General features: G+C 35.8%; 1 protein-coding gene across 29 annotated transcripts in view; it reads right to left on the bottom strand.

Annotated features, from left to right (window-relative positions):
* The window catches only part of CLASP2 (cytoplasmic linker associated protein 2), a gene marked incomplete at both ends in the record, with an annotated part of 141,077 nt that overhangs the window by 54,635 nt on the left and 59,910 nt on the right, over positions 1-26,532 (bottom strand). For 18 of the 29 annotated variants that reach the window (XM_084248180.1, XM_084248191.1, XM_084248208.1 and 15 more), the window contains 10 exons: positions 1,579-1,752; positions 2,793-2,848; positions 4,517-4,684; positions 5,299-5,376; positions 6,738-6,797; positions 8,412-8,482; positions 12,806-12,941; positions 15,134-15,279; positions 17,215-17,307; positions 19,861-19,940. In XM_084248180.1, the coding sequence (XP_084104306.1) occupies positions 1,579-1,752; positions 2,793-2,848; positions 4,517-4,684; positions 5,299-5,376; positions 6,738-6,797; positions 8,412-8,482; positions 12,806-12,941; positions 15,134-15,279; positions 17,215-17,307; positions 19,861-19,940 (1,062 nt within the window). Of the gene's footprint in view, positions 1-1,557; positions 1,753-2,792; positions 2,849-4,516; positions 4,685-5,298; positions 5,377-6,737; positions 6,798-8,411; positions 8,483-12,805; positions 12,942-15,133; positions 15,280-17,214; positions 17,308-19,860; positions 19,944-26,532 lie in introns of all 29 variants that reach the window. The other 11 variants (XM_084248203.1, XM_084248207.1, XM_084248183.1 and 8 more) reach the window with 2 other exon arrangements.

Below are 26,532 nucleotides of genomic sequence, written 5' to 3'. Positions count from 1 at the left end.
AGACTAGGTAATTGCATATTCTTACATATTCTTAGTTTCTTACATAATAAAAGTCATATATATTTCTCTTTTTTAGGGTAATTTAGGTAAAGTATTCTTTTCTGTAAAATTCTGGTAAGGGCAATACATAAATCTTGATTTTCAGTAAATCTTGAGACATTTGTGCTAGAAATTCCAAGAGTAATTAACGACTTTGATTTTAATGTCCCTGTAATTTCCACCTACTCTTTGACTTTCAAAAACACACCCATTGTTTACAGATTGTTCCTCCCAGCAACCCTGATTGAGATCTAATTTTAGAAAAGCAGAATTCTTTCAGGAAAGGGGTGAACAGTGAGATAGTCTGCCAAAAATTTGGGATTATATGCAAAATGGTTCATAATTCTAAAAAGTTCAAGGTCTAAAACCCATAACAAATCCAAATAAACTAAACTGATTTACCACAGATGAAAAAAATTTCTATACTTTCAGTTCAATGGGTCATTTGATCTAAGAGGAAGGCTGCTTTCCTTGCTATGCATATATTTTTCTCTAAAAAGGAGTTCATCTAAAACTTGTCAACATTTTAACCTTTTCTCTTGTGTATGGCAAAACCTTTTTCCTTTTTCCCTTTTAGTTTTTGAATGATTTGATTTTTTTATTTTCATATTGAAGATTAAAATGTAAGGGACATTTCCCTCATGGTTTTTTGCCTTTTATATTTAGAAAATCTTTCCCCAAGTTAAGATTAGACAAATACTCAATTACTATGTTTTCATCAAGTTGGTTTGTTTTTGCTCGACTTTTCAGTTGTCTAGAATAAATTTTTATATGATGTGAGACATGGTTCTAACTTAATTTTGTATCAAACTGTAAAACAAGTGTCTAAACACCACTTACTGAATAATGTGCTTTTTCCTCACTGAATGCAGCAGTGCCAGCTTTATCATGTGCTACATTCATACCTAACAACTCTACAGTGTCAATGATCTGCCTGTCCAGTATTCCCACCAGTACCGCCAATGAAGAAGAAAACAAAGCACAGTGATTAATAAACTATGGACAACCAACCTCAAACTTATTGATGACATAGGAGAGCAAACTCTGAAATGCTTTGGAAATACATGTTTATGCTTTGAAATTCTCCCAGCCTGCCAAGACATTAACATCTTGGTAAGGCAACAGAAATAGGAAAGAAAACAGAGAAGCTAAATACAAGGTCAATGCTCTTCCCAAACTGCCTTAGTAACTGGTGGTTGGATGTGGCAGCAGTGTAAGGCTATAAAAATTCCACAGGCAAATCATGGAATAAAGAATTATTTCTCAGGGCCTCCCCTGGTGGCACAGCGGTTGAGCACTGGACTGCGGCGAGGGTTCCACAAAAAAAAAAAAAAAAAAAAGAATTGTTTCTCAGAAGACAATGAAACAGAGAAAACGCAAACAAAGCAGCTTAACTACCTCAGAACTATGTTCCAAGTACAGAATCATTAGTGTTAATTATCCTTAACTAGCAAGTACGAAATGGACATGATTAAAATATCACCACCATCCTGTCTTCAGTGAGAATGGGGAGAAAACACTGTGAATTAGCTGTCTTACCTAGTGATGCATAGGAACCTGGATTCAGGGCACCTGCCCCTAATCGCCCACTCCGCACAGACTGGCCAGCAGCATGATGTGCCTTCGCGCCAGCAGCAGCATTCACATCAATGTCACTTCGTGAACGCTGCAGGCTTCCTGGAAGGGAACTGGTTTTGTTGCTGCCTGCTGATACTATAGAAAGTAACACAAAGATAACATTAATTAAATTACTGCAAATAATATAAACTTGAATCTATCATAAACTAAATCAAGACGATAAGTGGTCAAAAAGAAAGCTGTGCCAAGTGAACACCAGAAAATACTCTATGAAGTACCTTGAAGTAAGAACGCTTCCATTGCAATCCTGGCACTACTGATCTTGGAATAGTTTTCTCAATAGCTTTCTTCCCCATTTTCCTCTTCAAAAATGGGAAAAAGCTATACTCTGTAAAATTCATAGAACTATTCTGTAAACAAAGGTATTAATGACTGAGTCATGAAAATGAAATACTGTACAAGATAAACAGATGGCACAAATATTATTTTTTTATTATCAGGAAAAAGCAAGAAAAATTAGTCTGGGAATAGGGTTATTCAGAAACTAATGCGGGTTCTGGCACTCTCAGGCAATGTAAGTTAAGTCATTTCTTAATGACTTCAGCTCCTTAGTTTTTCCGTTTTAAAAATGAGGAGTTTTATAAGCTATGAGTTATGATCCATTAATAGGCTGAATCATGACTAATATTTAAGTGGGTCATGACTAATATTTTAAGGAAAAGAAACAGAATAGAGCATCACAATTAAAGGTAAGCGGTGTTCAGGGATACTCTCGATGTAAATATATGTGTTACACAGTACATGTATAATGTATGTACATGATTGTTTACCCTACACTGTGTATGTATCAGTGTATTATATAGCTTATGTATATGGTATATAAACACAAGTATGGAGTACATGTGTGGTACTGGGATACTATGTAAAGTGATTCTCACCTTGGGTCATCGCATCAAGAGTTTAAAAGGTTAAAAATAATTCAAAACTACAGTTTAAAACCTTTCAAAGCATATCAAAGGAGTTTAAAAACTAAACAATTAAAAGCAGTAATTTTAAAACTGTTTTGATGTGGATTCACAGTGAGAATTTTACATTGTAACTTTTACTATTTATAAGGTAGCTTTTACTTTATTTATTAAGATATGCTATAACTCTTACTTAAAAAAGCATTTTACCTCTTCCAGCCACAGTTGACGGATTTGCTGTAGACCATTTTGAAGAAAAAGGGCGACTGTAAGGTAAATAAAAGGTAATTTATTATTCCTCTGATAATTCACGAAATACTACTTAGTTTTATGAATATTTAAGTATTGGCAGAGAGCTGACAATATTCAAGGCAACTCATAATCTTTGTGGGGTCAAGATACCAAAGAGACTGGAATTACAGAGAGGCAAGCTGACATTCTGTGAGCTATTCTTCTGGAGAAATCTGTATATACTTGCAGCCACTACTAGGGAGCAGAGAAGGTATAAGAGTTTTGAGCAATTTGTAGGACTAGAATCAGAAAACAGAGCTAAGGCCACCAAGGCAAGGATGTGAGGTAGCCAACATAATGATGAGAATGGAGTTACAGCGCAGTGAGTCAGATACTAGAGGGATATGCTGAATTTTTAAGTAATGCAAAAGGCACGAAAGGAATACTATGGACACACCAGCCACATCAGAACTCTGAGTAACAAGGTTCTAAAGATGACTTCTGAATCTCCATTACAGTCCCTTCATTACAACACCCTAGAAATGGCCACTTACTGTATGACCGTTTTAAGGTATTTAAAAAATGTACATGTCACTGCTCAGTCTTTTTCATACATGTGAACATATAGAAACAAAATATGAATCACTAAACTCTATCCAAAGAGAAGTTATACTAGCATTTTACCAACCTTTGAGACAACAGACAAAAGAAAATAAGCATAGTCATCCCTTGGTCTATGCAGGAGACTGGTTCCAGGACTCCAAAGGATATCAAAATCTTTTGATGCTCAAGTCCCTTATATAAAATTCTAGAATAACTGCATATAACCTATACATATCCTCCTGTATACTTTAAATCATCTCTAGATTATAACTCTAGAATACTGCTAATCTACAATACCTAATACAATATTAAATGTGATGTGAATAGGTATTATTCAGTATTGTCAGGGACTAATAACAAGAGAAAATACTGTATATGTTCAGTACAGATGCAATCATTGTTAGGTCTAACTACACAGGATAATAAGTCCTTACTTTATACCTTCAATAGATTCTTGAAAACTGTGACTTTAGGTAAAATGACATAGAACAAAATCAATTTTTTACTATAGCCTAGTTGATATAAACAGGAATGATGTTCCTATGACATATTTCTGGTCACAAAAACATTACCAAACTTCTAATACTAAACATAGTATGTATTCATTCATTTTCCATCTTATTCCAGTTTGGGCCTTGTGGGGCTATAGCCTATTGTGGCAACACAGGATGCAAGGCAGAAACCAAACCTGAGCAGGATGCCCTTCTGTCAGAAGGCACTCAAATGCTCTCCACTCACTCTGACTGGGATAACTAAGACATGCCAATGAACTGAATGTGCGTATCTTTGGGACATGGGAGGAAACTTGTGCAGACATGGGGAGAATGCTTAAGCTCCAAAAAGACAGTGGCCCTGGATGGCAATCAATCCTGCCCCCCCCCCTTTAACAACAGTGAGTGAAACAAGGTTATTCAGGGACCTGCTGTACATGTTTTCAATCAGTGGCTGCTGAATCTAACAATGAAGAAACCGCAGATATGGAGGCCCAAATGTACATTCCAGGCTTTTGTCAAAACTAAGCAGATATTCAAGAATTTGATTAAAGGAATTTTGGGAAATTGGGGAGAAGAAATCAGTAATTATCATTTATAAGACCTTACTTGAGACTTTCTTGTGAGCTAGATGAGGACCTGTCTGATTGTGGAAGAGATGCTACACTGCCAGAACTCTTTAAGTAAGTTTGAAGACTCTTCTGATAAGACGGTTCAAGTGAATTATACAGTGTTTCAGCTTCACCAGGGAAGTGGTTTCTAAGACCCATGTAAGTCCTGTGAAACAAATGAACAAACAACAAAAAGGGGAGAAAACCACGATAATAGCTGTACATGCTTAGACACTGATAGTAACATATATATGTTCAAGAAGAAAAAAGATGAGCCCTTAGGGTTTTTTTTTTTTAAATACATCCTCTATGTGTCAAGTGAACACTCTAATTTAACAAAGTTTCAGTGACAAAATGGCACACTTTTAAGAAAAGCCTATCTCAGTTCAAAACCTGACTGTGATCCTTAAGGCTTAGCTTTTACTAAACCCACAAATCTCATTTTAAGGCTTAGAAAATAATATATACTAAGTGTACCACAAAGTATCTGGTATATAATAATGCTTAATAAATAACAGCTACTTTTATTCACAATATAAGTAAATAAATCGTGATGGACTAGTACTGATGATTACACAAAGGAAAATGCAAAGTAAACAGTAAACATCTACTATAGATTAAATGTAGAAAAATCAATCCCAATTTTATTAAATAGTTAATCAAGCATTTAGAATACTTGGGAAACCTATGATATGATCATTTCATTCTCCCAATACAATTCCTTTTAAAGTAAAGGCCAAAGTTTGTTTAAGTTAACATAAAAACATATTATAGACTTACTTTCTCGCCTCCACTCTGGCCTCAGCATCAGCATCATGAATTCCTTTCTTAATAGTTTCAACCAAGACAGCTGCATGTCTATAAAATAAAACATCTTTAGATTTATGTGTAAAGTTATGTATTTCACCACAAATGATACCTGCCTATAGGTTACTTGTCATTCAAAGGGGTGGGAGAAGTAAAAAGAATACTCTCTCAGTATTCGAAGATTGCAAAATTTTCTAATAATTCATCTCACATATTTCATTCATGTATGGTTTCCTTCTGACAACTCAAACATAAACCTGAATATATATTACTATGGAATCCAGGTAACTAAAAATATCTAGTATTCAAATTTTAAATTTGTAATGAATTGAAAAAAACTTCTGTGTGATTCTTTACTAACTCACTTATATAGAAAGTGAATTGCTAACAGAATAATCAGTTATGAACTGACTTAACTGAACAATAGCTGTCACAAAATAATTTAAATAAAACTTGGAATTAGTTACTGATTACATTAAACCATGAATTCTAGGTTTTTGCTTTTTTTTTTAAAGATTTATTTATTTATCCATACAAGAGCTGGGGTACAGGCCAGAGATGTGGGGAGTGACAAGATTCACCAGAGACAGAGTGGGGAACAGAACAGGCAGGCAGACTGAAAGACACTGCTGAGGAGAGCAGCGGGTGAGACAGGAGAGGTCTGCTGCCCTATGTGGGTTGCTCCCTGGCAGGCTGGGGATCGAACTCATGCTGCAGAGGCTGAAGATTGCTTCATAGTGCAGTGCTTCACCCCTTGTGCCACCAGGGAGGCCCTGAATTCTAGTTTTAATAAATTAAAGTGTGAACAAATGTACAGATTTCCATTAAAATGGAAAATCAGCAGCATACTCTTATATAAATGCTGGTATGTCGTATGCTTCACACTTGAAACTAAGGAGAAGTACAGGCATGCAGACAGCCACTAACAAACTAGGTGCCCACATCTTGTTCTTGTTCATCTCAGCGTTACATTAAACACTGCCCAGTATGTACTCGACGATGACACCTAACAGGTGGTGTGAAGAAACTTTTCAATGAATCTCTCTCTCACTTCTCTTATCTCCTAAAGGAAGTGCCTTCCTCCATCTTAAATCATTCATTACTCAATAAACTGCACTTCAGGAAACCTATCTAAGAGCAGAGATAAGTTTTTAAATGTTTGTCCAATTTAATTTGGAGTACCTTAAAATAAAACATTCTATTTAAGAGACCCTCTTCCCACAAAGAAGAAAATTCACAGTCCTCATAACTACAATGATTAAGAGGAGCATGACAGCACAGCTTTATAGGAAAATTAATACAAGTAACTTTTAAGTCAAAATGAGAAGCAATTCAAAACCAATATATCAACTCTGAAGAATTGGTGACAATGTGAAAGGGAGAGTGCTGGGAGAGGGAGAGCCAATGCATACCTTTCCAATGAATGAGTCTGCCATTCTTGTAGCAATAAATCTAAAAATTCAAATGAACGCCTGAAAAATAAGAGTTATATTTTAATGTTATAGTATTATATTAAGTTACATTAACTTATAACTGTCAAACAGTAAAAACTAGGGTAAAAGACATTAGCTCCTTATCAAAAACTGTCAAAGGATCAAACAATGTCAAAATTGGGCCTCCCCTGATGGCACAGCGGTTGAGCGCTGGGCTGTGAAGCTGCCCACAGCCTCCGCAGTGCCAGTTCAATCCCTGGCCACCGGGGCGAGGGTCCCACATGGTGCGCAGACCTCTCCTGCCGTGCCCAACTGCTCCCCTCAGCAGTGTACTTCAGTCCTTCTGCCTGTTCTGCTCCCCGCTGTGGCTCTGGTGAATTCTTTCACCCTCCTGTACTCCTGACTATACCCAGTGCTTGGATAAATAAATAAATAAATCTTTAAATAATAATAATAATAATAATAATAATAATAATAAGCCCCATTAAAAAAAAAGTCAAAATTTTTCATCTCATTTGAAATCCTCTATATCCTCCTTCCCCCAGACCTCATACTAGTCTCTTTTCCTATTGAAACCTTCTATATATCACTTGTTCTAGCCCCAGGTACCTGTCTACGGCTCTGCAGCATAAGCAATGGCTTACATCTCTGCTTGGGTTAAATCCCATTCATTTCCACTACAATTATTGAGTGGGTCCCCATTTTCAAAGCAATTTTACAATTCATTTTCAGACTCCCTTATCTTAGTCACATTCCTATTTCGCCAATTACTATTTTCCTCAATGTAAAACACAGACCAGTAAAACTTTTCTGTAAGGGCCAGAAAGTAAATTTTTTTTTTGATCCACATACAGTCTATCTCATATTCTCACTCCTCCCCTCTTTAAAAATAATCTTCAAAAATGTGAGAAAACATCTTTGTGGGTTGTACAAAACTAGACTGGACAGATTTGATATCTAATATAGGAGAGAAATGACTGAACAACAGTCACTAAAACTCCAAACCACCTAACAGTAATAAAGATGTCTTATTACACTCTTCCTAACATTCAAAGTAGTTAAAACAATATAGTCATCAAATTAAAAAAGGGAAAGTTATTTAAAATTTTCTTAAACATCAAATATACAAATCTTGTTTTAATCACAGATGATGCTAACGGTGGTATCAAAAATTGTAGAAGTCATAAAGAAAGAGAGGGAAGAAGGAAGACAGGGAAAGAGACTTGCGAAATGATCGCCTTACTTTATATGGTTATTTACTCTGCTGTAAACATTATTAAATTCTCTGGGTTCTCTATCATTAGTCCGACTGACATATAGACATTGAGGTTCAGAGTAGACAAATCAATGCCCAAGGTTGGACAGTTACTCAGTGGTAGATGTAGGTCTCTCACCAAGGTTTAACTCTTGGCTCCATACTCTCAAAAGTCAAGCAATCAGTAGTCCAAATAAACCAAAAATAATTATGGTAAAACTGAGACACATGGGTGGTTAAAATATTTATTCCATTTCTCTCATATGACATAAAATAAAAAATTTTTATTAAGGTTTCTACAAGACAAGAAATTAATGACAACTAATTCTTACACTTGAATAAGAATTAAACACAATATAATATTAAAACCATACTAAAATTTTTTTTTCAAAACTTACCTTCTCACAGGAACTGATTTTGATGTGCAATTGCTTGTTATTAAAGGTATAAGTCTGGGTACATGAGTATGCTGAAAAAGATGTTTTAGAAAAAGTTGAAAAATACTGTGTACTTCACATAATCCCTTCTTCTGTTTGCCTTACATTCAAGTATTTAGTTATATTAGAAAAGGACAAAATCAAAGTCTGAAAGAAATTAAGACGAGTCAAAAAGTTTTTCCAAACTTAATAGTACTGTGGTTATAATAACACATAATAAAGACAGGATAATTATGTAACTGTCAAGAAAGCGATCTTTTTGGGAGAAGGAGCGCTAAAAGGAACCAGGTATGTGTATGTCATACCTTCTGAAGCACCATGGCTACTGCTGGTAGAGGATGTTGACTACAATGATTACAGGTAAACAGAGTGACTCCATATACCTAACTTTTTGAGAATGTACGCTGATTTAACTGAATAACTGCCTAGAGTTTAGATAAATGTCAATAGATATAATCTGATTTCTATTAGTAATTCTTTTTTTTTAAAGATTTATTTATTTATGCATACAAGAGCTGGGGTACAGGACAGAGGTACAGGTGGTGAGAGGATTCACCAGAGACAAAGTGGGGAACAGAACAGGCAGATTGACCAAAATACACTGCTGAGAGGAGCAGCGGGCAAGTCAGCAGAGGTCTGCTGCACCATGTGGGTCACCTTCCTGGCTGGGGATCGAACTCGTGCTGCAGTGGCTGCGGATAGCTTCATAGGTTGCATCTTAACCCCTTGCGCCACCAGGGAAGCCCCCTCTATTAGTAATTCTTATGCTCTTCTATAATGAAGAAAATACTAAAACTTTCATAATAGACATAAGAATAAAACAGTAACTGAAGTATACATAATTGAAACCTTAAATTTATTTTTCTTCTAAGCTAATGGTACAGGTTGGGCTATCTAGAAAGCAGGCTCTGAGATGGAATTTAGTGTACAGGATATGAAGAAATGCCTTTGGGATTAAACTTGGGGAAGGGAAGTATAGCAGGAAGGGATAGAGGGAAAAAAATCAATCTGTTCTACATCCCAAAGATATCTTCATGCAAATACATTCGGGAGTTCTGGAGTTAAAACAGCCTTTCAGAGTAGTTTTGAATTGGTCCAAGAGAGCCAAACCTTTATACTTCCACATCAATCAATTACTGGATGTGGGCCATACCAAGAAAGGGAAAGACACTGAGAAAGGCAGATTTCTACAGCTGAGGCAAATCTCAAGAGAATGGCAGCTGAAGGCTGACGGCCAAAGAAATTTCCATAATTGGGGAACAAGTCTTCCACTGAAGGAAAGTGTGCATGGTTCATCAGTGTCTGCCACCAAAAACTTTTCCAGCTACTATTAAAGGAAACCACTCACAGAGAAATGCAAGGTGAGAAAATGCAAGAGAGTGCTGACCTACATGCTATTCAGTCATTACATTCAGCATGGAAGGGTTCTGTGCATCTGCTTTCATCCAGAAGAGCACACTGCCCATGCACAGCTATGGAGTTAAAGTACATGGAGACTCCCTAGCCACAGCACACTATCCAGGAGGTCTCACTTGCTATTCTTTTCTCTCCTAACTTCTTCAAAACCCTACTGCTAGATTAACCTATATCCAGTGGCAGAGACAGGGAATAAGATTAAGCTGACTACCACTACAGTATATTCATGGGAACTTATACGAAAGGAAAATAAAAAGTGACCCTAACAATTATAAAGCATTTAAGCAAACACCATTAGAACAATTTATAGACTTTGGACCTGCTTGGTGGCGCAAGGGGTTGAGCACCGCACCATGAAGCAATGTGCAGCCTCTGCAGCATGAGTTCGATCCCTGGATGGCCAGGGAGAAACCACATGGTGAAACAGACCTCTCCTGACTCGCCCGCTGCTCCCCTCACCAGTGTGTTTCAGTCAGTCTGCCTGTTCTGTTCCCCACTGTCTCTGGTGAATCCTTTCACCCCCCACATCTCTGGCCTGTACCCCAGCTCTTGTATGCATAAATAAATAAATCTTAAAAAAAAAAAAAAAGAACAATTTAGACTTTAAAACAAGTGGACAACTGGAAAAAAAAGATTAACTAAAATTAAAAGGAGAATGAGGAATCAAGTAGAGCAATCTAAGCAAGTAGTTCCTGGAAAACAAAATATGGGACATATGAAATAACAGAAAATGAAAAAAAAAAATACCTGATTGCATTTTCAAGGTATGACAGGCTAGTAAAATAGTAACATGAGACAAGCTCATGAAAAATGAGCAATTTGTAACAATGTATAAAATGTGCAAAATAGGTATTGTGAAGTATAAATTTAAAGGTATTTTCCTAAGAACATGTACTGCTATAAGACAAAACATTATTCAAGAAGTGATAAATAGCACCGGGACTTTCAAAATCTGTAGAAGAGTAACAGAAGGAATAAAAGTGGCAATAAAGTAATAAGTAAATAAATGTGTAATATAATACCGAAAGTGGTACTATAACCACAGAGGCAGAAAGACTTTTAATTTAGAGAATATAGAATACAAAATTTATGCAAAAAAATTCTTCAGTCTATATGAAATTGGTATTCTAAAAAAATACAACCAACCAACATTTCAAAAACAGATTTAAAAATGCCCAGTCTAAAACATTAAAGATGTTTTAGATACTTTCAAAGGTTATTAAACCCTAAAAATAGAATATAATAACAAAATATGTAAAACAGGAAAATACAGAAAATAGGCTCATATATTTAAACAAATGCTAAAATCTTAACCAAAATATCAGACAAGTGAATCTAGCTATATTATAAGGTACAATGGCTAAGCAGAATTTAGTTCCTAGCTGTTCAATGAATAAATGAAGAGATACTCATTTCTAAAGACATTCAAGGGATATTTGATAAGACTCAATGTCTATTCTTGATTAATACTTAGCAAAATAAGAATGAGAAATTTCCACAGTTTATTAATATGGGGTATCCACAAAAACCCATACCAACCATCAATTTAAAGGATTCCTATTAAATTTATGGGTAAAACAAAGATATCAATAATTCCCACTATTTTTCAACACTGTTACAAAAGTGCTGTTTTAAGAGAATCATTAAAACAGAGATAAAGGGCCATTCTCACACACAGGGTCAGATTTTTTAAAAAATCTGCTCTCAGGGAGAGCAATATGAGAAACAAACTTCATTTCTTTAAAGGAAAGAACAAACATCAAAAAAACTGAGATGGAAAAAAAAAAGAGATGGCATTTAAGAAAAAGACCATTTATTTATAAAAATTTACTATGTGAGGGCCTCCCCTGGTGGAGCAGTGGTTGAGCGCTGGGTTGCGAGTCTGCCCACAGCCTCTGCAGCACCAGTTCCATCCCTGGCCACCGGCAAGGGTCCCCCCCCACCAAAAAAAAAAAAAAAAAAAAAATTACTATGTGAAATGGTGGCATTTCACCATTTTCAAGAAGCGTAATTCCCTACATGTCATTGGTTTTGTATTTAAAATCAAGTTAGATAGCTATACTTTGCATAGAAGTAAAATCTGGTTAGAGTTAAACCTAAGAAATAAAATTGCAAAAGTTTTAAGCAACCGAGTATTTTTGTAATTGTTAAATGGGAAAGGTCACTTAATTATAACAAAAAGCACGAAAGAAACATTGTCTCAAAGCATAAAAATTTTAAGGCTGTACTGTATGTAAGAAATGACAGCTTAAACAATATTTGAAGAAATGACTGATAGGAAATATTTGCAACATATATAACACAAAATTAATGTACAAAATGGCCATAAAATTCAAGAGGAAAAATTGCACAAGAGCATAAACTGGCAGTCCACAGAAGAATTATAAAAAATACCTAACATCCCTAATAACCTAAGAAATGTTAGGTAGAAAATGAAATACTATTTTACTTAATATTATAAAAGCTTTAGAAGAAATACACAATATTGGTAAAGAATGGAGAAAATGGCACTCCATAAACTTGACGGAGAAGAACAGTAAGGACAATTTAGTGTTATGACCTTTAATAGAGAACTGATTTAGGGGGAAAAAAAAAAAAAGGTGTACATGCTGGACAAGGGAACTTGCTCATATCCAAGTTTACAAAGCAAGTTAAAAACATATTTGATAGTATATATAGATACCATAATAAGTGCTATATACACAAATGTAAATTACCTAATAGGTACACATGTCCTACATATGTAAAATATAAATGCCATTTTTATATTTTGACGCTAAAAAGCAAAATCCTTTGTATTATGTAAATGCTAATCTATAATACCATATATTGTTTTTATAAGAATATAATTCAAGTGATTTTCTTTTGGGGTTAAAAAGTATCAATGACTTCTTTAAGTATACTGAGAAAAAGACAGGGAAAAAGAAAAGAGAACCTACCCGAATGATAAATCTGATTGCAGCACATCCAGAAGTTGCCATGACTTTTGCACTGTTGGGGACAAGATTAAAAAGCGTAGGTACAATGGCTTCAGCGCCATGATCAAACTTGTTTCCCAAAACTGTTGAAAGATGGCTGCAATGAAAAACAAAATATGTCTTTTAAAAATAGTAAAGAGGTTTAAGATCACATAATTTTAAAATGTTCTTTTACAGAATTTAGGAATTTTAATTCTACTCAGTTCTAATGACAGAACAAAATGACAAAAGGAAATGCAGATATTCTGAACTTCCTTCTTTCCCCTAACCTGTAACTTATAGTTCAAAACTGAAATTTACCATTTCTTATCTCTTGGCAATATCTCTTTGGTACTTGGAGAAGTCACCTGTTCTCAGACTTTAACCATTAAAAAGACAGGTAAAACATTCAGCTCTGATTGCACTGAGTTTTAGTCTGTATCTATCAGACATTTCCATTCTCTTTTTCTATCAAACAGTATTACCACTATTTTAGTCACAAATACATACTAACACTTTGGTACACCAAATATAGAATTTCAATGTTCTTCATTAGAAATACAACTGTACTATATGCTAGTTAGTTGGGTAACCCTAAGGACATCTGTCTTCTCTTTCCAAATGTGTAGTAACACCACTAATTCAGCTTTAATTGCATGATTTTAGATAAAATCATGGATGGATGCTATAATCACAACTGTGACAACACTCGGAGTATCAGTTAACTTCTATATATTACCTTATCTAAAATACATGATTTGGCCAAAGTTAGCTCCAAAAATTCAGACTCCTGATTCAAAGAAGTACTCACATTCAGACTTATTTGTAGTATATACAGCTATACTTTCAGTTATCCAATGTCTAAACTCAAAGGCAAAAGGAAACCTCAAATCAGAAGCAAAGAGGTATCATCTGTATCTGGATGTCCTTGTCTTCTTTAAAGGTCATGAGTTTTATTCTGGTGGCAGATAATGTACTTGGGAATCAGTTTGATCTTTATAAGCTTATTGAAAGGAGTGGGGTCCAGAGTAGCCCTCACTTTAGAGCTGGTATAGTATTATTCCTATAAAATGACTTTTTCTGAGAGCTCTACTAAATATGGTAGATGTTCAAGAAGATTTCTCCATTCTGGCTCATCAGAACTTGAACCTCTCTCAGACTGAATTGAGCTCTGGGAATTGATGTTTACCTCTACGTGTTCAGCAGTTCTTTCTGGTCTTCAGAGAGCTGCGCCTTTCAATAATATTCACTGAGACTCATGGGATCCCCAATGCAGACTGTTACAGTCATTTTTCTGAGTCTCTCTCTTCAGTCCAGTATTCTGTATTACAAATTTTAGCTATTTCAACACCTATCTGTTTCTCCTTCAACTTGGAGACTGCCTAGCTCTGCTTGGATTCTCCATTCCTTCCCCATGATCCAGAAAGTGCTTTCAGGTCAAAATGATCACGATCATAATGGTTTAACACATTTACTTCTTTCAAAAATCATGTCCTGCACAGTCCCACTATCTGTAAATAACTATTTTATATATTTTATCCAACTTTCTGTAAGAGGGTTAATCCTGTACCAGTTACTACATCATGGTCAGAAGCAGAAGTATGATTATAAAATACTTTCCAAGGTTACCTTTGTGGGTTTTTGTTTTGTTTTGGTATAGCGAGAGAGAGTAAATTATTTTGATATGTTGGTACAGTTTAAATTTTGATAAATTAACAATGGGTGCAACAATTTGAGGATAACTGCTAAAATATCAGGAAAAAAAAAGAGAGCTTAAAAATTACCCAAATTAGGCATCCCTGGAGGCCTAAGGGTTAAGTCTCGGTGCTACCACTGCCACGGCCCACTAGGAGGGCCTGGGTTCGACCCCCAGCTAGGGAATTAACCCATATGGCAGCAGCCCTCTCTTGTCTCGCCCACTGCTCCCCTCAGAGGTATATTTCAGTAGATCTGCCTGTTCTGCTCTCCACTGTCTATGGTGAATCCTTTCACCCCGTTGCACCTCTGACCTAGATCCCAGTTCTTGTATGCATAAATAAATAAAAATGAATCTTAAAAAAAAAAAATAAAGTTAGTGACCAAAATCCACTACTATGTTTTAAACATATAAACACAGTATATGGTTGGTATAAAGAGCTAGGATTTTTTTTTAATCACACAAATTGAATCCTTATGTATAATAAAAATAATTTTTTGAAAATATATATGCTTTTTGGGTTAGCCTGCTACTGCTTTACTTAATGAGCACTGAATCAATGAGCACTACATTTATTCATTAAAAAATACTTATCACAAAAGGAATATACTCACGCTACAGTAATGCAAGCTTCTCGAACCACTTGAGATCTAAGATCCTTAGCTGAAAGTTTAAGTGCTCCATCCAACAAGCGTAAATGTTGGAAAAAGCAGTCATATTGTGCAGCTCCAGCAACAAGCAATGAACGAATTTTCTTAAGCTAAAATAAAAAGAATCTTCATTATTGACATAAGAAGTGGTATTAAAAAAACAAAAGCTATCTGAATTTCATTATTTCAAAAATAATAGCTAAAAGTAGCATTTCACTGTATATTTCAAATTATATTCATATATTTCATTGCATTTATATAATTTTAAATACAGGTCTACATAAAAGTTTCCATTTTAGCCATTTCAAAGCATACATTTCACTGATAGCAAGTTCATCCAAAATGTACAACCATTACCATTCTCTAGTTAGGATCCTGCTTAATTATTTTTAAAATAAATTAATTTGCTTATATATATTTTACATAATTGTTCATTTTTGTACAATGTATGCTTTCTCCTCTCAGGTGTAGTCCCCATAAAACTCCCACCACTAGTTCACCCATGCACCATGACCATAGTCCCTTGTGTTCTTCCCTCCCCTGTTTTGATCCCTCTTCCTCTCCCTCCCCTGCAGAATGTCTCTGATTTATAGTTGCCTGTTAATTTTGTTTATTTATTTATTTATTTAGCTGATACCTTACTTTAGCAAGGAACCTTATTTTTAAGAGCCCCAAATCTGGAAAACTATATTCATTCATAACCAAAGTACAGAATTAAAAGGTCCAGCCATAAAGCCATTTAGCGTATTCTATTCTAAGGTTAACACACTTACTTTTTGAAACAGCTTTCTCCCAATTTCTATACCAGCAGCAAAACTTTTTAGAGGATTGCCAAATGTTTTCCAAATAAACCCAGACCTAACTAATAAAATTATACCACACAGAACCATATTTACAAAGTTGGAGCAACATATTCTGTTAAAATATTTTAAGATCTTAAATGCAGACTTCCTTTCAAAGAGAAGGTGATTAGTTATCTTTTGTTAAGAGTATCATAAAGTTCAATTTGTCAAAAAGATACATTTAATTTAATTAATCAAAATAGAAACTGGGGACTCTCAGAAGAGAAGGGAGCCTTCAAACAGAATCCCGTCTCTGGTTTCTTGAGGTGTTCAAGACATAAATTTAACAAATTTACAAACTTTTTTTTTTTTTAATAGAGGCATGCTTTATTTATTTATTTTATTTGTTTGTTTGTTTTGTTTATACATGCACTGGGTACAGTCAGAAGCGCGGGAGGGTGAGAGAATTCACCAGAGCCAGAGTGGGGAGCAGAGCAGGCAGAAGGACCACAAGTACACTGCTGAGGGGAGCAGCGGGCGGCAGGAGAGGTCTGCGCGCCATGTGGGATCCTCCTCCGGTGGCCGGGAAGCAGCCGGGAATTGAACCGGCGCCACAGAGGCTGCGGGCAGCTTCACAACCCAGCGCTCAACCGCTGCGCCACCGGGGAGGCCCACAAATTTACAAACTTTAATATATATGCAGTTCTTTGTCAATACAAATATAATTTTTAAATTTATCAAATATTTTCTCAAGAAATTTAAGCTACATAAAATATTCTTAACTTACGGATACAAGACTTTTTTAAAAAATCATGGGTAAAAATATCATATTCAGCGAGAGTAAGAAAAAGAGAAAAAATCCAGGCAGATATAATTGCTGTGAATTTTTATTAATACTATGAAAATATTTAGCATACAGGCAAAGTAAACTGCTTATAGGTAAATCTTATGAGAATTGAGTAAGGTGTTAAACCACAATGGTGACAGCCTTGAGAGACTATGAGGCTCACATATTTCAGCATCAGTCAACAAATAGCACATGTGGAGAAAATGTCAAAAGAGTCAGACAGTAATACCTGGTCAGTAAAAACAATTAAAATTGACCCTAAATAAGATTATGCCTATTTCCTTACTGTGTCATCAAAAAAGAAATGTTACCTAGCAGACTTATATTAGCAAATACTAGATAGTACTACTACTGAATTCCCATGTGTTTGAAAAAGAACATTGAAAAAAATGAGATCAAAAAAGAAAAAAACTTACTGCATTGGCACGCTGATCCCAGTCATGTTTGTCATCTGACAAAATTTCCCTGATTTTATTTAATGTTTCTTCAAGTTCTCGACTAGAATAGATCTTAAGGAAAACATTCAAAATTATGGTGTTAGTGTTTCTTGCCATAGGCAATGTCAAAATTATGTCATGATACTTAAAATAACCTTTCAAATAGGAAGGTTATTTCCCCATTCTAGCATCATTTTTAATACAGACAATAAAAATGCTTTTTCTTTCCTATTTATTATTACTCTCATGTTATTTTCCATTCATGGGTAATCATAGATATACTTTTAAAATACTTTGTCATTTAAAAACAAGATGAAAATATCCTAAGAATTAATAAAAACATACCTAATTTCTCAAAGTGATGTCAGGTATATAAATACCTATTCTAGTCACATACAATATTGCAAACCTATACACTACTGCAAAAGGTCATTTTAAATTAATCCCCACCTCCCCTCCCCTGTAGCTAGGAAGGTACATGCTTTTTTTCCTCTAAAGCCAACTATCTGTGAAATACCATTATCCTTTCATCACTTAACTAATATTCATGTAACAAGAATGTAATATGCTAGGTACTAAGGAAATGAAATTTTGCCTTATGGAGATTATAATCTAGTCAGAAAGAAAAAAGAAATCAATCAAATGGCAGATAATCAAATATTGGAAAATATGAAATTACAAATAAAAAGTACTACCAAGGTGAACTACAAAGTGCCACGAAAATCTATATGATAGTGGGTTTGACCTACTGCAATAGTTAGAAAAATCAAGCTGGAACTGTGTTCTAGTCACACTACAACTGAAGAACTAGTCGGACATTAGGCTAAAGAGATTAGCCTTCCCAGAACATGAACAAAGGCTTCACGACAGAAAGAAAATGAAAGAAGGTCAGAGTGCAAAGGGGGCCAGAGGAAGAGCCAATAATGCAGGTATAAGTCATTCAGTGCACAGCATTGTTCTACTTTCCAGTTAAGGTTCAGGTGTGGGTATGTCTCCTAAATCAGTTCAACTTTAGTTTACAGAATCCACTGGAAAATAGGTAGAGGGTATTGAAGGTGTGAAGCTCTAACCTCACACTATGTTGCTAACCATGAGGGAAGACAAAGTAGAGGAATTTGGAAATGAGGGATGGAGAAATGGGGTTGTCTGAATAGTATTAAACAGATGTCTTCACAGAAACAGCCCTACTTAGTGTTTCATTTTCAGTGGCCATTAAATTCCTCTTTTATTTAAAACAAATTTCCTCCCCACTCAAAAGACAAAAACCCTTTCAGGCACACCACCAAAAAACCAAGAGTGTCTCATAGCAGGAATCTAGAAAACTTAAATAAGGGACCAGGAAAAAGAATAACTATAAGAAAGAAAATATCAAAATCAACAAACATCTATGAATCAGAGACACTCTATGGGGGGTGGGGGTGGTGGGGAAAGGAGCGATTGGGGTCAAAATAAGGGGGTTGTAATTGTATGGGGAATATAAAAATAAAATTAAAAAAAAAAAAAAAACACACCTAAGAGTGTGACACAAGAATGAAGAGGTAGGAGGGGGACCAGATAACATTAAGTAGAGAATGGTTCCTGGAGGCTGGCTCTTTCCTGTCCCCACCTTTGCTTCACAACAGTCCTTCCCAAATGTTTTTTAAAAAAAAAAGGCAGGCCCTTCTGCTACACTTGACCTTTTAAGATGCACTGCTCTGGAATACAGTGCAAGGATCCCCCTTCTCAGAAAAAGGAAAAAAAAAATTACTTCAGTGAGGGGAACAGAGTTTTTAAGCATTCTTTTCAGGGCATTATATAAGCAAAAGAATTTCTGAATACCACTGTTAGGGATCTGTTGCAATAAAATGATTTCTAGCTTTCTGATTTTTGTAATGATTAAGTAATGGTCTCCACATACAAAGCAGTGGAAGAGAAAGTTTGCAAGGGGAAGATCATGAGCTTAACTTTGAACAGGTTGAGTTGGGGATGCCTCTGAGACATCTAAGGATGTCAGTGGAGAAATTATGGCACTCAAGAGAAGTTTAGCATAGAGATAAAAATCAGCACATTATTTATGTAAAAGTGGGAACTGAAGCCATGAGTTTGAAGGAAGTAACTGAGTAAGAAAGTGGAAAGTGAGAAGTGAGTGCTCAGAATAAACTGTTAAGACACCCAACTAACAGGCAAGCAGAAAAGGATGTACCTACAGAGGAGACTGAGATGAAGTGGGCAAAGAAGCAGGAGTTAAAAACCAGAACACTGTATTATAAGCACCTTCAACTTTTAGTGGTGAACTTAAAATGTAGTATATACACATATTGATCTTCAGTGATGCACACCTGAAACTATGAAATAATAATGTTACAATGCAATGTTACTGAACTCATTTTAAAAAATGGCACCTTGGAAAAAATGTGGATATAACTGGACATTGCAATGTAACAGGTTTCAACCATTTGAATTTAATTTTATTTCAGTCTCACCGAAAAATAAATGTACAACATTTATTAATAGCTTGGTAATGCAAAGTCAAATATTTCATTAGTCATTAAGGAAAAAAAGAAATTTAAAGCAGGAACAAAAGAATTAAATGACAAGGCACACAGGCAACAGTCATGGGGAGTGCCACTTTACTAGTATCGTTACCTGAATAGAAGGGACATCTGTAAAAGCTTTTATAAAGTCGTCTTCATCAACTGCTCCAGCACCTCCTTCCTTAGCAGCACCTGCTAATTAAAAAGAAATTTATTTTTTAAAGTTTATTTTTAAGCATTTTAGCAAAAAGGACAACATGAAAAATATAACAAAGGTATAATTTTGAGACATTCTATTTTGTAAGAAAAGGATTTTTTTAAAAAACCTCCAACTTTCAGAAAAGTTAAGGTACTAGGCAGTAGTTGATTATCTCTCTGTAAATACTAGGCTAGGCTGGTAGTAAAATCCTAACAACAGAGTCAACAGCAATAGCAAGGACACAAGAAATATAAGTGAAAGCAAAAACAAAGCTGACCAGCAATTTTAAATGACACTAAATGTTAATAAATGACACAAATAAGTGACGCAGAGACTTTATATATGTTGCAGTGGTAAGGAAAGAATGTGAGAAAAATGAGAGGCTTGAATTAAAATATACAAATAATCTTTCATTACACAGTAAAAAAGAAAGCTTACTACGTCATAGTTATTTCAGAGCCAGTAATGAAGCTATATATTTTCCTTCAACTCCAAATCTACCCTCATATTTTGTGATGCTGGGCTGAGCAACCATTGGAATGAGCAACCATTTTTTTTTTTCTTGCTGATTCTAACAGTTTCCTATTAAACTGGAGAGAATGCTGTAGAGAGGCTGGAAGCTGAACAAAGAAGGAATCTGCTCCATCCTGAATGGCGCTTCCTGCTCTTACTAAAACCCCAGCAACTCTGGCAGACTACTTATTTTTTTTTTTTTAATAGAGGCATGCTTTATTTATTTGTTTGCTGGTTTGTTTGTTTTGTTTTTGTTTGTACATGCACTGGGTACAGTCAGAAGCGCGGGAGGGTGAGAGAATTCACCAGAGCCAGAGCGGGGAGCAGAGCAGGCAGAAGGACCGAAGGACACTGCTGAGGGGAGCAGCGGGTGGCAGGAGAGGTCTGCGCACCATGTGGGACCCTCCTCCGGTGGCCGGGGAGCAGCCGGGGATTGAACCGGCGCCGCAGAGGCTGCGGGCAGCTTTGCAACCCAGCGCTCAACCGCTGCGCCACCGGGGAGGCCCAGACTACTTATTTTAGTAGCAGCGCCTGGTTCCAGGGCTCCAGCCTGCAGTTTTTCTATCATTTCCTGAACCAGTTCACTGCACTCAGAGATACCAGTCAGCTGGTGTCCCCTCATCACAAATCTGCTTCCAGGCTTTGCAGGGACCCTCCTCTAACTCTCTTAGTTTTAATACTGTTAGCCCATTTAGTTTTGCCAGCTCTGGAGGTAGGAGCTGTTCACTACTGCCATGACACTTCACAGTTCTTTCTTTGCACTCTTAAGGCATCAATACCCACTTAACAATTCTTTATTAATTTCTCTCTGTAAAAGTAACTTGTGGTTTCTGTCTCCTGACAACCCTGGCTAATTACAGGAAGTACTTACTTTCTAACTCTACATTATATATTTATTTCTCCATGGTAAGATTTCAACACATGAAATGGATTTCAACTATACAACATTTGTATCCCAAAGGAAAATTAACTTAAAAACTTCTCCAATTAAAAAATTAAATTAAAACTATCTCCACAATTTTGTTTTGTCATCTACCAACAGAAATATTAGGACTGAAAAACTAGATTTAAAAAATTAACAAACACCATGCTATTTTTTTTTAAAGATTTATTTTATTCATACAAGAACCGGGGTACAGGCCAGATGTGTGGGAGGGTGAAAGGATTCACCGGAGACAGAGTGGGGAACAGAACAGGCAGACTGACGAAATACACTGCTGAGGGGAGCAGCGGGTGAGACAGGAGAGGTCTGCTTGCCATGTGGGTTGCTCTGAGGCCAGCAGGGATCAAACCGGCACTGCAGAGGCTACGGACAGCTTCACAGCGCTGCGTTCAACCACCTGCGCCACCAGGGAGGCCCTACCATGCTATTAATAAAAAAAAACTCAGGATTTCCAAAGGTACATAAGAAGCTCATCTCAAAAAACAAAACAAAACACCTTTGTGAATTTTAACAGCAATAAAAGATGAACCACAGAACAGCATAATATCAAGTTGCAGGGTAATATAAACTATAAATTAAAAGCAAGGACAATTTAATAAAGAGAAATGAATCTGAGTTTACTATAAGAAATTCAATTATAAGAGTAAATAAGTAACAATTATTCCCCAGATAGTTAAAAAAATTCAATAAAACAAAAGTATTCTCAACCAATCCCCACAATCAGTCCTAGTAACTAACTGAAAGTAATCAGTTATAAAAACAAACCAAAAAATAAAATATCTAATTGTATATTCTTGAGAGCTTCTTTGGGGGTTCTAGCAGGAAGCGCAGCTCATATACTCATATAACCTTGACTGAAGAAGTCTCTATTGTAGGGGAGCCCGCAAGTAGTAGTGAGGGGTGAAGGGAATACCCACTTACTCAGCCAAACAGGCCAAATCGACCCTGGTGACCAGTGGGGTGACAGATGTTGCAGCCACATCACCCACACGTCCATAACTATATATTCTTAACACCTTATAGCATTCTACATTCATTTACAAATAATATTATTTTTGACTACTAAGTCTAGATTTTTACAATTTCTTTCCAATTTTCCACAATTGTCTTGCTCAGGACACTGAACATCAATTTTTGGGGGACCTGTCATTGTAAAACAGTTTCTAAACATTCAACAGTTTTTATCTCCCAGACTTAACTTGCTAATTATTTCCCCCTATAACATTATTTTCATTAAGGTATCATTAATTTACAGCATTGCATATGATTTAAAGGGGTAGGTGCACACTTCTTCAGCTGCATGTGACTACACCACATCTACCACCCAAGCACCCAGAGTCCCTCAACCATAGTCCAATGGACCCACGTGTTTCCCATCCCTCTTTGGCCCACTCCGGTAGCCTCAATTCTGTGACCATATTTCTAGGGTTTGTTTTAGTTTAATTTTGTCTGCTCCTTTGTTTTGTTTCTTTATATTCCATATATGAGTACCATCAACCAGTATTTACCTTTCTCCTTCTGACTTATTTCATTTAGCATAATTCCCTCCAGTTCCATCCATGTTGCTGCAAATGTTAAGATTTCATCTCTTTTTATAGCTAAGTAGTAGTCCATTGTGTGTGTATATCTACACTACATCTTCTTTATCTACACATCTGTCATTGAGCAACTTAGGTTGTTCCACAACTTGACTACTGTAAATTGTGCTGCAATGGAAATAGGAGTGTTCATATCTCTTCAAATTAAATCTTATCAACAATTTTCATGAACAACTTTCTTCTCATAATAATAAATTTTTACTGCAAATTAACATAACAAGAGCAATCATTAGGTCATTTTGAAAGCAAACAACTGACTCTTGGAAAGCACACATCTCAACTGGGGGAGTTAGTTAACAACTTCAACGTGTCAAGATGTGGAAGACAAAGTTTAACAGAGGAATGGAAAAGTGTAGTGGAGATCACTATGAAGAGTTAATATAGTGTGTATGCAATCTACAAAAGGTATCATATATAGAATGTTAGCTCCAACAGAGTAATTCATTTGTCACAAACACATCAAGGACCTTCAAGGGAATGCAGAACATCTGAATAAATCCCAAATACCGTCAGAGAAATGAGTCTCTAACTAAGGACATATGTCAACTTTGAAAGTTACAATTCACTCAAATCATAATGCTTTGATTATCCAGTGGCAGGGAGGATTAGAGAAGACTGTCATTCAGGAGACATTACTGTTTCCAGAATGTTAGGCTGGCTAGAATAGGCAGAAATCAGAAATTCACAAATATTACCTTAAGAGGTTTAAATATGAAGAGAAAACTCCACTATATTTAGTATTAAACTATTATTAAGATGAAGTGCTATATACAAAAGTGAATAAGGCAAAGGGAAAAGCAGTATGTTTCAGATATAAAAGCAAGGACAATGTCAGAAGTGCAAAGGGGCAGAATATTCTCATGCTACAATGAAAAGAACAGCACTAAAGAGGAAACTAAAAGATGGAGAAACAATGTAGGGATAAATACGGTGTGAACCAAAGGAGATTTCACATGAAATCAATACTTTTTAAAGAGAATTCACTAACACTACCAGAGAATTTGAAGAGCGCTATGAAGAGAGATAGCTCAACAGCGTTGTCTTTAACCCCTGAACCACCAGGGAGGCCCAGGTATCTCTTATAACAAACCTGTCCCTTTCAGGGGCTGCTCTTTCTGCCCACATGTGTCTGCTCAAGTATCCTTTACTTCCCTTCCCTTTCTATAATAAACTTGCCCTTTTGACAAAGAGAAATGGGAAAATGGAAATACAGAAGAGATATGAAGATAGCATAAGAATATATATACATACCCCTATATAAGTATATAGGTGTATATATATATATATATGTATATGTGTATATACATATATAATTGGGTGCCTCAAATATATAATGGAGAGAATGAAAGAAACTTAATAGTTAAAAAGATAATTGTTGTGAACTTGCTAGACTCAAGAAAACCAGGAATCTATAGACTCACCACATACATGTGGATAAAAAGAAATCCACATCTAGTACTGCGGTGTAACTGCTAACACCAAAGACAAAGATATAGCCATCAAAGAGGAAGAAATCATCTAGAGAAGAAAAGACTTCTCAAAGGCAACAGCTGAGACAGAGTATATTAATATCTTTCAAGTTTAGAAAGAAAATATTATCAATCTAAAATTGTGTACCTACAAAACTATTTTTTGAGAATACAAGTAGAAAAAATGAAAAGCACTGAAAGAAAACAAAAGATGTTATCAGTCTAAATAGGAGTTGGGCAAACTTTTTTGTGAAGGACCAGGTAACAAGTATTTTAAGGCTTAATGAGCTGGCTATATGGCCTCAAATCTTCACAAATGAATGGGTGTAGCTCCATCCAATACATTTTTACTTAAAAAAAAAAAAAACAGATAGCAGAGGCAGATTTTGTCTATTGGCTGTAGTTTGCAAAATGCTGGTGTAGATATAAAAGACAAATATAGCAAATTCATTTAAAAATTAAATTTTAGGGCCTCCCCTGGTGGCACAGTGGTTGAGCGCTGGGCTGCCAGGCTGCCCGCAGCCTCTGCAGTGCCGGTTTGTTCCCAAGCGCCGGCGAGGGTCCCATCAAAAAAAATAAAAATTAAAATAAAAAATTAAAATTAAAAAAAAAATTAAACTTTAGCAAGGTGACTAGAAAATCAAAATACAAAAACCAATTTCATTTCTAAGCATCATCAACAAAGAAATCTTAATTTAGGGTCTCCCCGGTGGCACAGCAGTTGAACGCTGGACTGTGAAGCTGCCCGCAGCCTCTGCAGCGCCGGTTCGATCCCTCGCCACTGGCGAGGGTCCCACATGGCACAGCAGACCTCTCCTGCCGTGCCTGCTGCTCCCCTCAGCAGTGTATTTCATCAGTCTGTGTCTGTTCTGCTCCCCGCTCTGGCTTTGGTGAATTCTCTCACCCTCCCGTGCTTCTGACTGTACCCAGTGCTTATATAAATAAATAAATCATAAAAAAAGAAATCTTAATTTAAAAATATGCTATATTCAATAGTAATAAATATTTTGAGGTATCTAGGAATAAACCATACCAAACAAACACAACTAATTATGACAATCAAAAGTCATTGTAGGACTATACTGATGAAATAAGCAAAATGCAAAGTTCAGAAATAGACTCATAAAACATGAAACTTTGATAAATAACAAAGGAGTTGATTCAGATCAATGGAGAAAGTATAAATTATTCAATAATAATTTCTTAAACTTCACAAAATGCTGAGATAATGGGTTATCTATATTAAAAAAGGCCATTTCCTTACCAAATATTAAAATTACATTAGACATTCTGATTCACATGGGAAAATGCAGGCTTCTAAATTAATTTCAAATATTCAACTAAACACTCCAAAAACAAGACTAAAAAGAAGAGCAAATATAATATACCCAAAGTATATACCTGAAGTACAAAATAAGAGACAATACTTCAAACTTCAATTTTCAAGTAAATGAGGAAATAGTAACATCCAAGGTCAGTAATGTCAACCACAGAGTCCTCAATGGAGAGAAAAATCAGAGAAAATTGTACAGAAAAGAATCTTACTAGCGGTGAAACACAGACATCATGAACGGAATTTGCCCTCAGGACCAGGGGTTAGCAGAACTCAAAAGGGCGAGGTAACCCTTCAAAGCCTGGTGAATAAGGAAAGGAAGCAAAGAGAAAGGCTCTGTTGAAACAAGATGTTATTATAGATTCAAAAGCAGAAAGTCCCCAATGTTCATTTGGTGAAAAAGCTGCATTTTACAATACCAACAAAAGAGGGCATCCTTGAACTAAGAAACAGTAAATTTTTCCTGGCCTTATAGCATCACTTGCTATAAAAAATATTCTAAAGACATGTGAAGAAGTTTAAATGTAGAATGGAAGTGTTGAAAAGGTGAGTATATCATCTAAGAATAAATTTACAGAATATTAAAGAGTTAGATGAACAAATTAAGAACATCACAAAGAAACCAGAAAAATCCAGAACATGGGAAAACCTAAAAGACACCTAGCTGGCTTAGACTCCAAAGTAGGTCAATGTCACGAATATAAGAATTGGTAAGGAGAGTGTATCACA

The sequence above is a fragment of the Talpa europaea genome (genome assembly GCF_964194135.1).
Source record: "Talpa europaea genome assembly, chromosome: 11".
In the NCBI taxonomy this organism is placed as follows: domain Eukaryota; kingdom Metazoa; phylum Chordata; class Mammalia; order Eulipotyphla; family Talpidae; genus Talpa; species Talpa europaea.
Note: the sequence above shows the minus strand (reverse complement) of the source record. Positions and strands in the feature narration are given on the sequence as shown.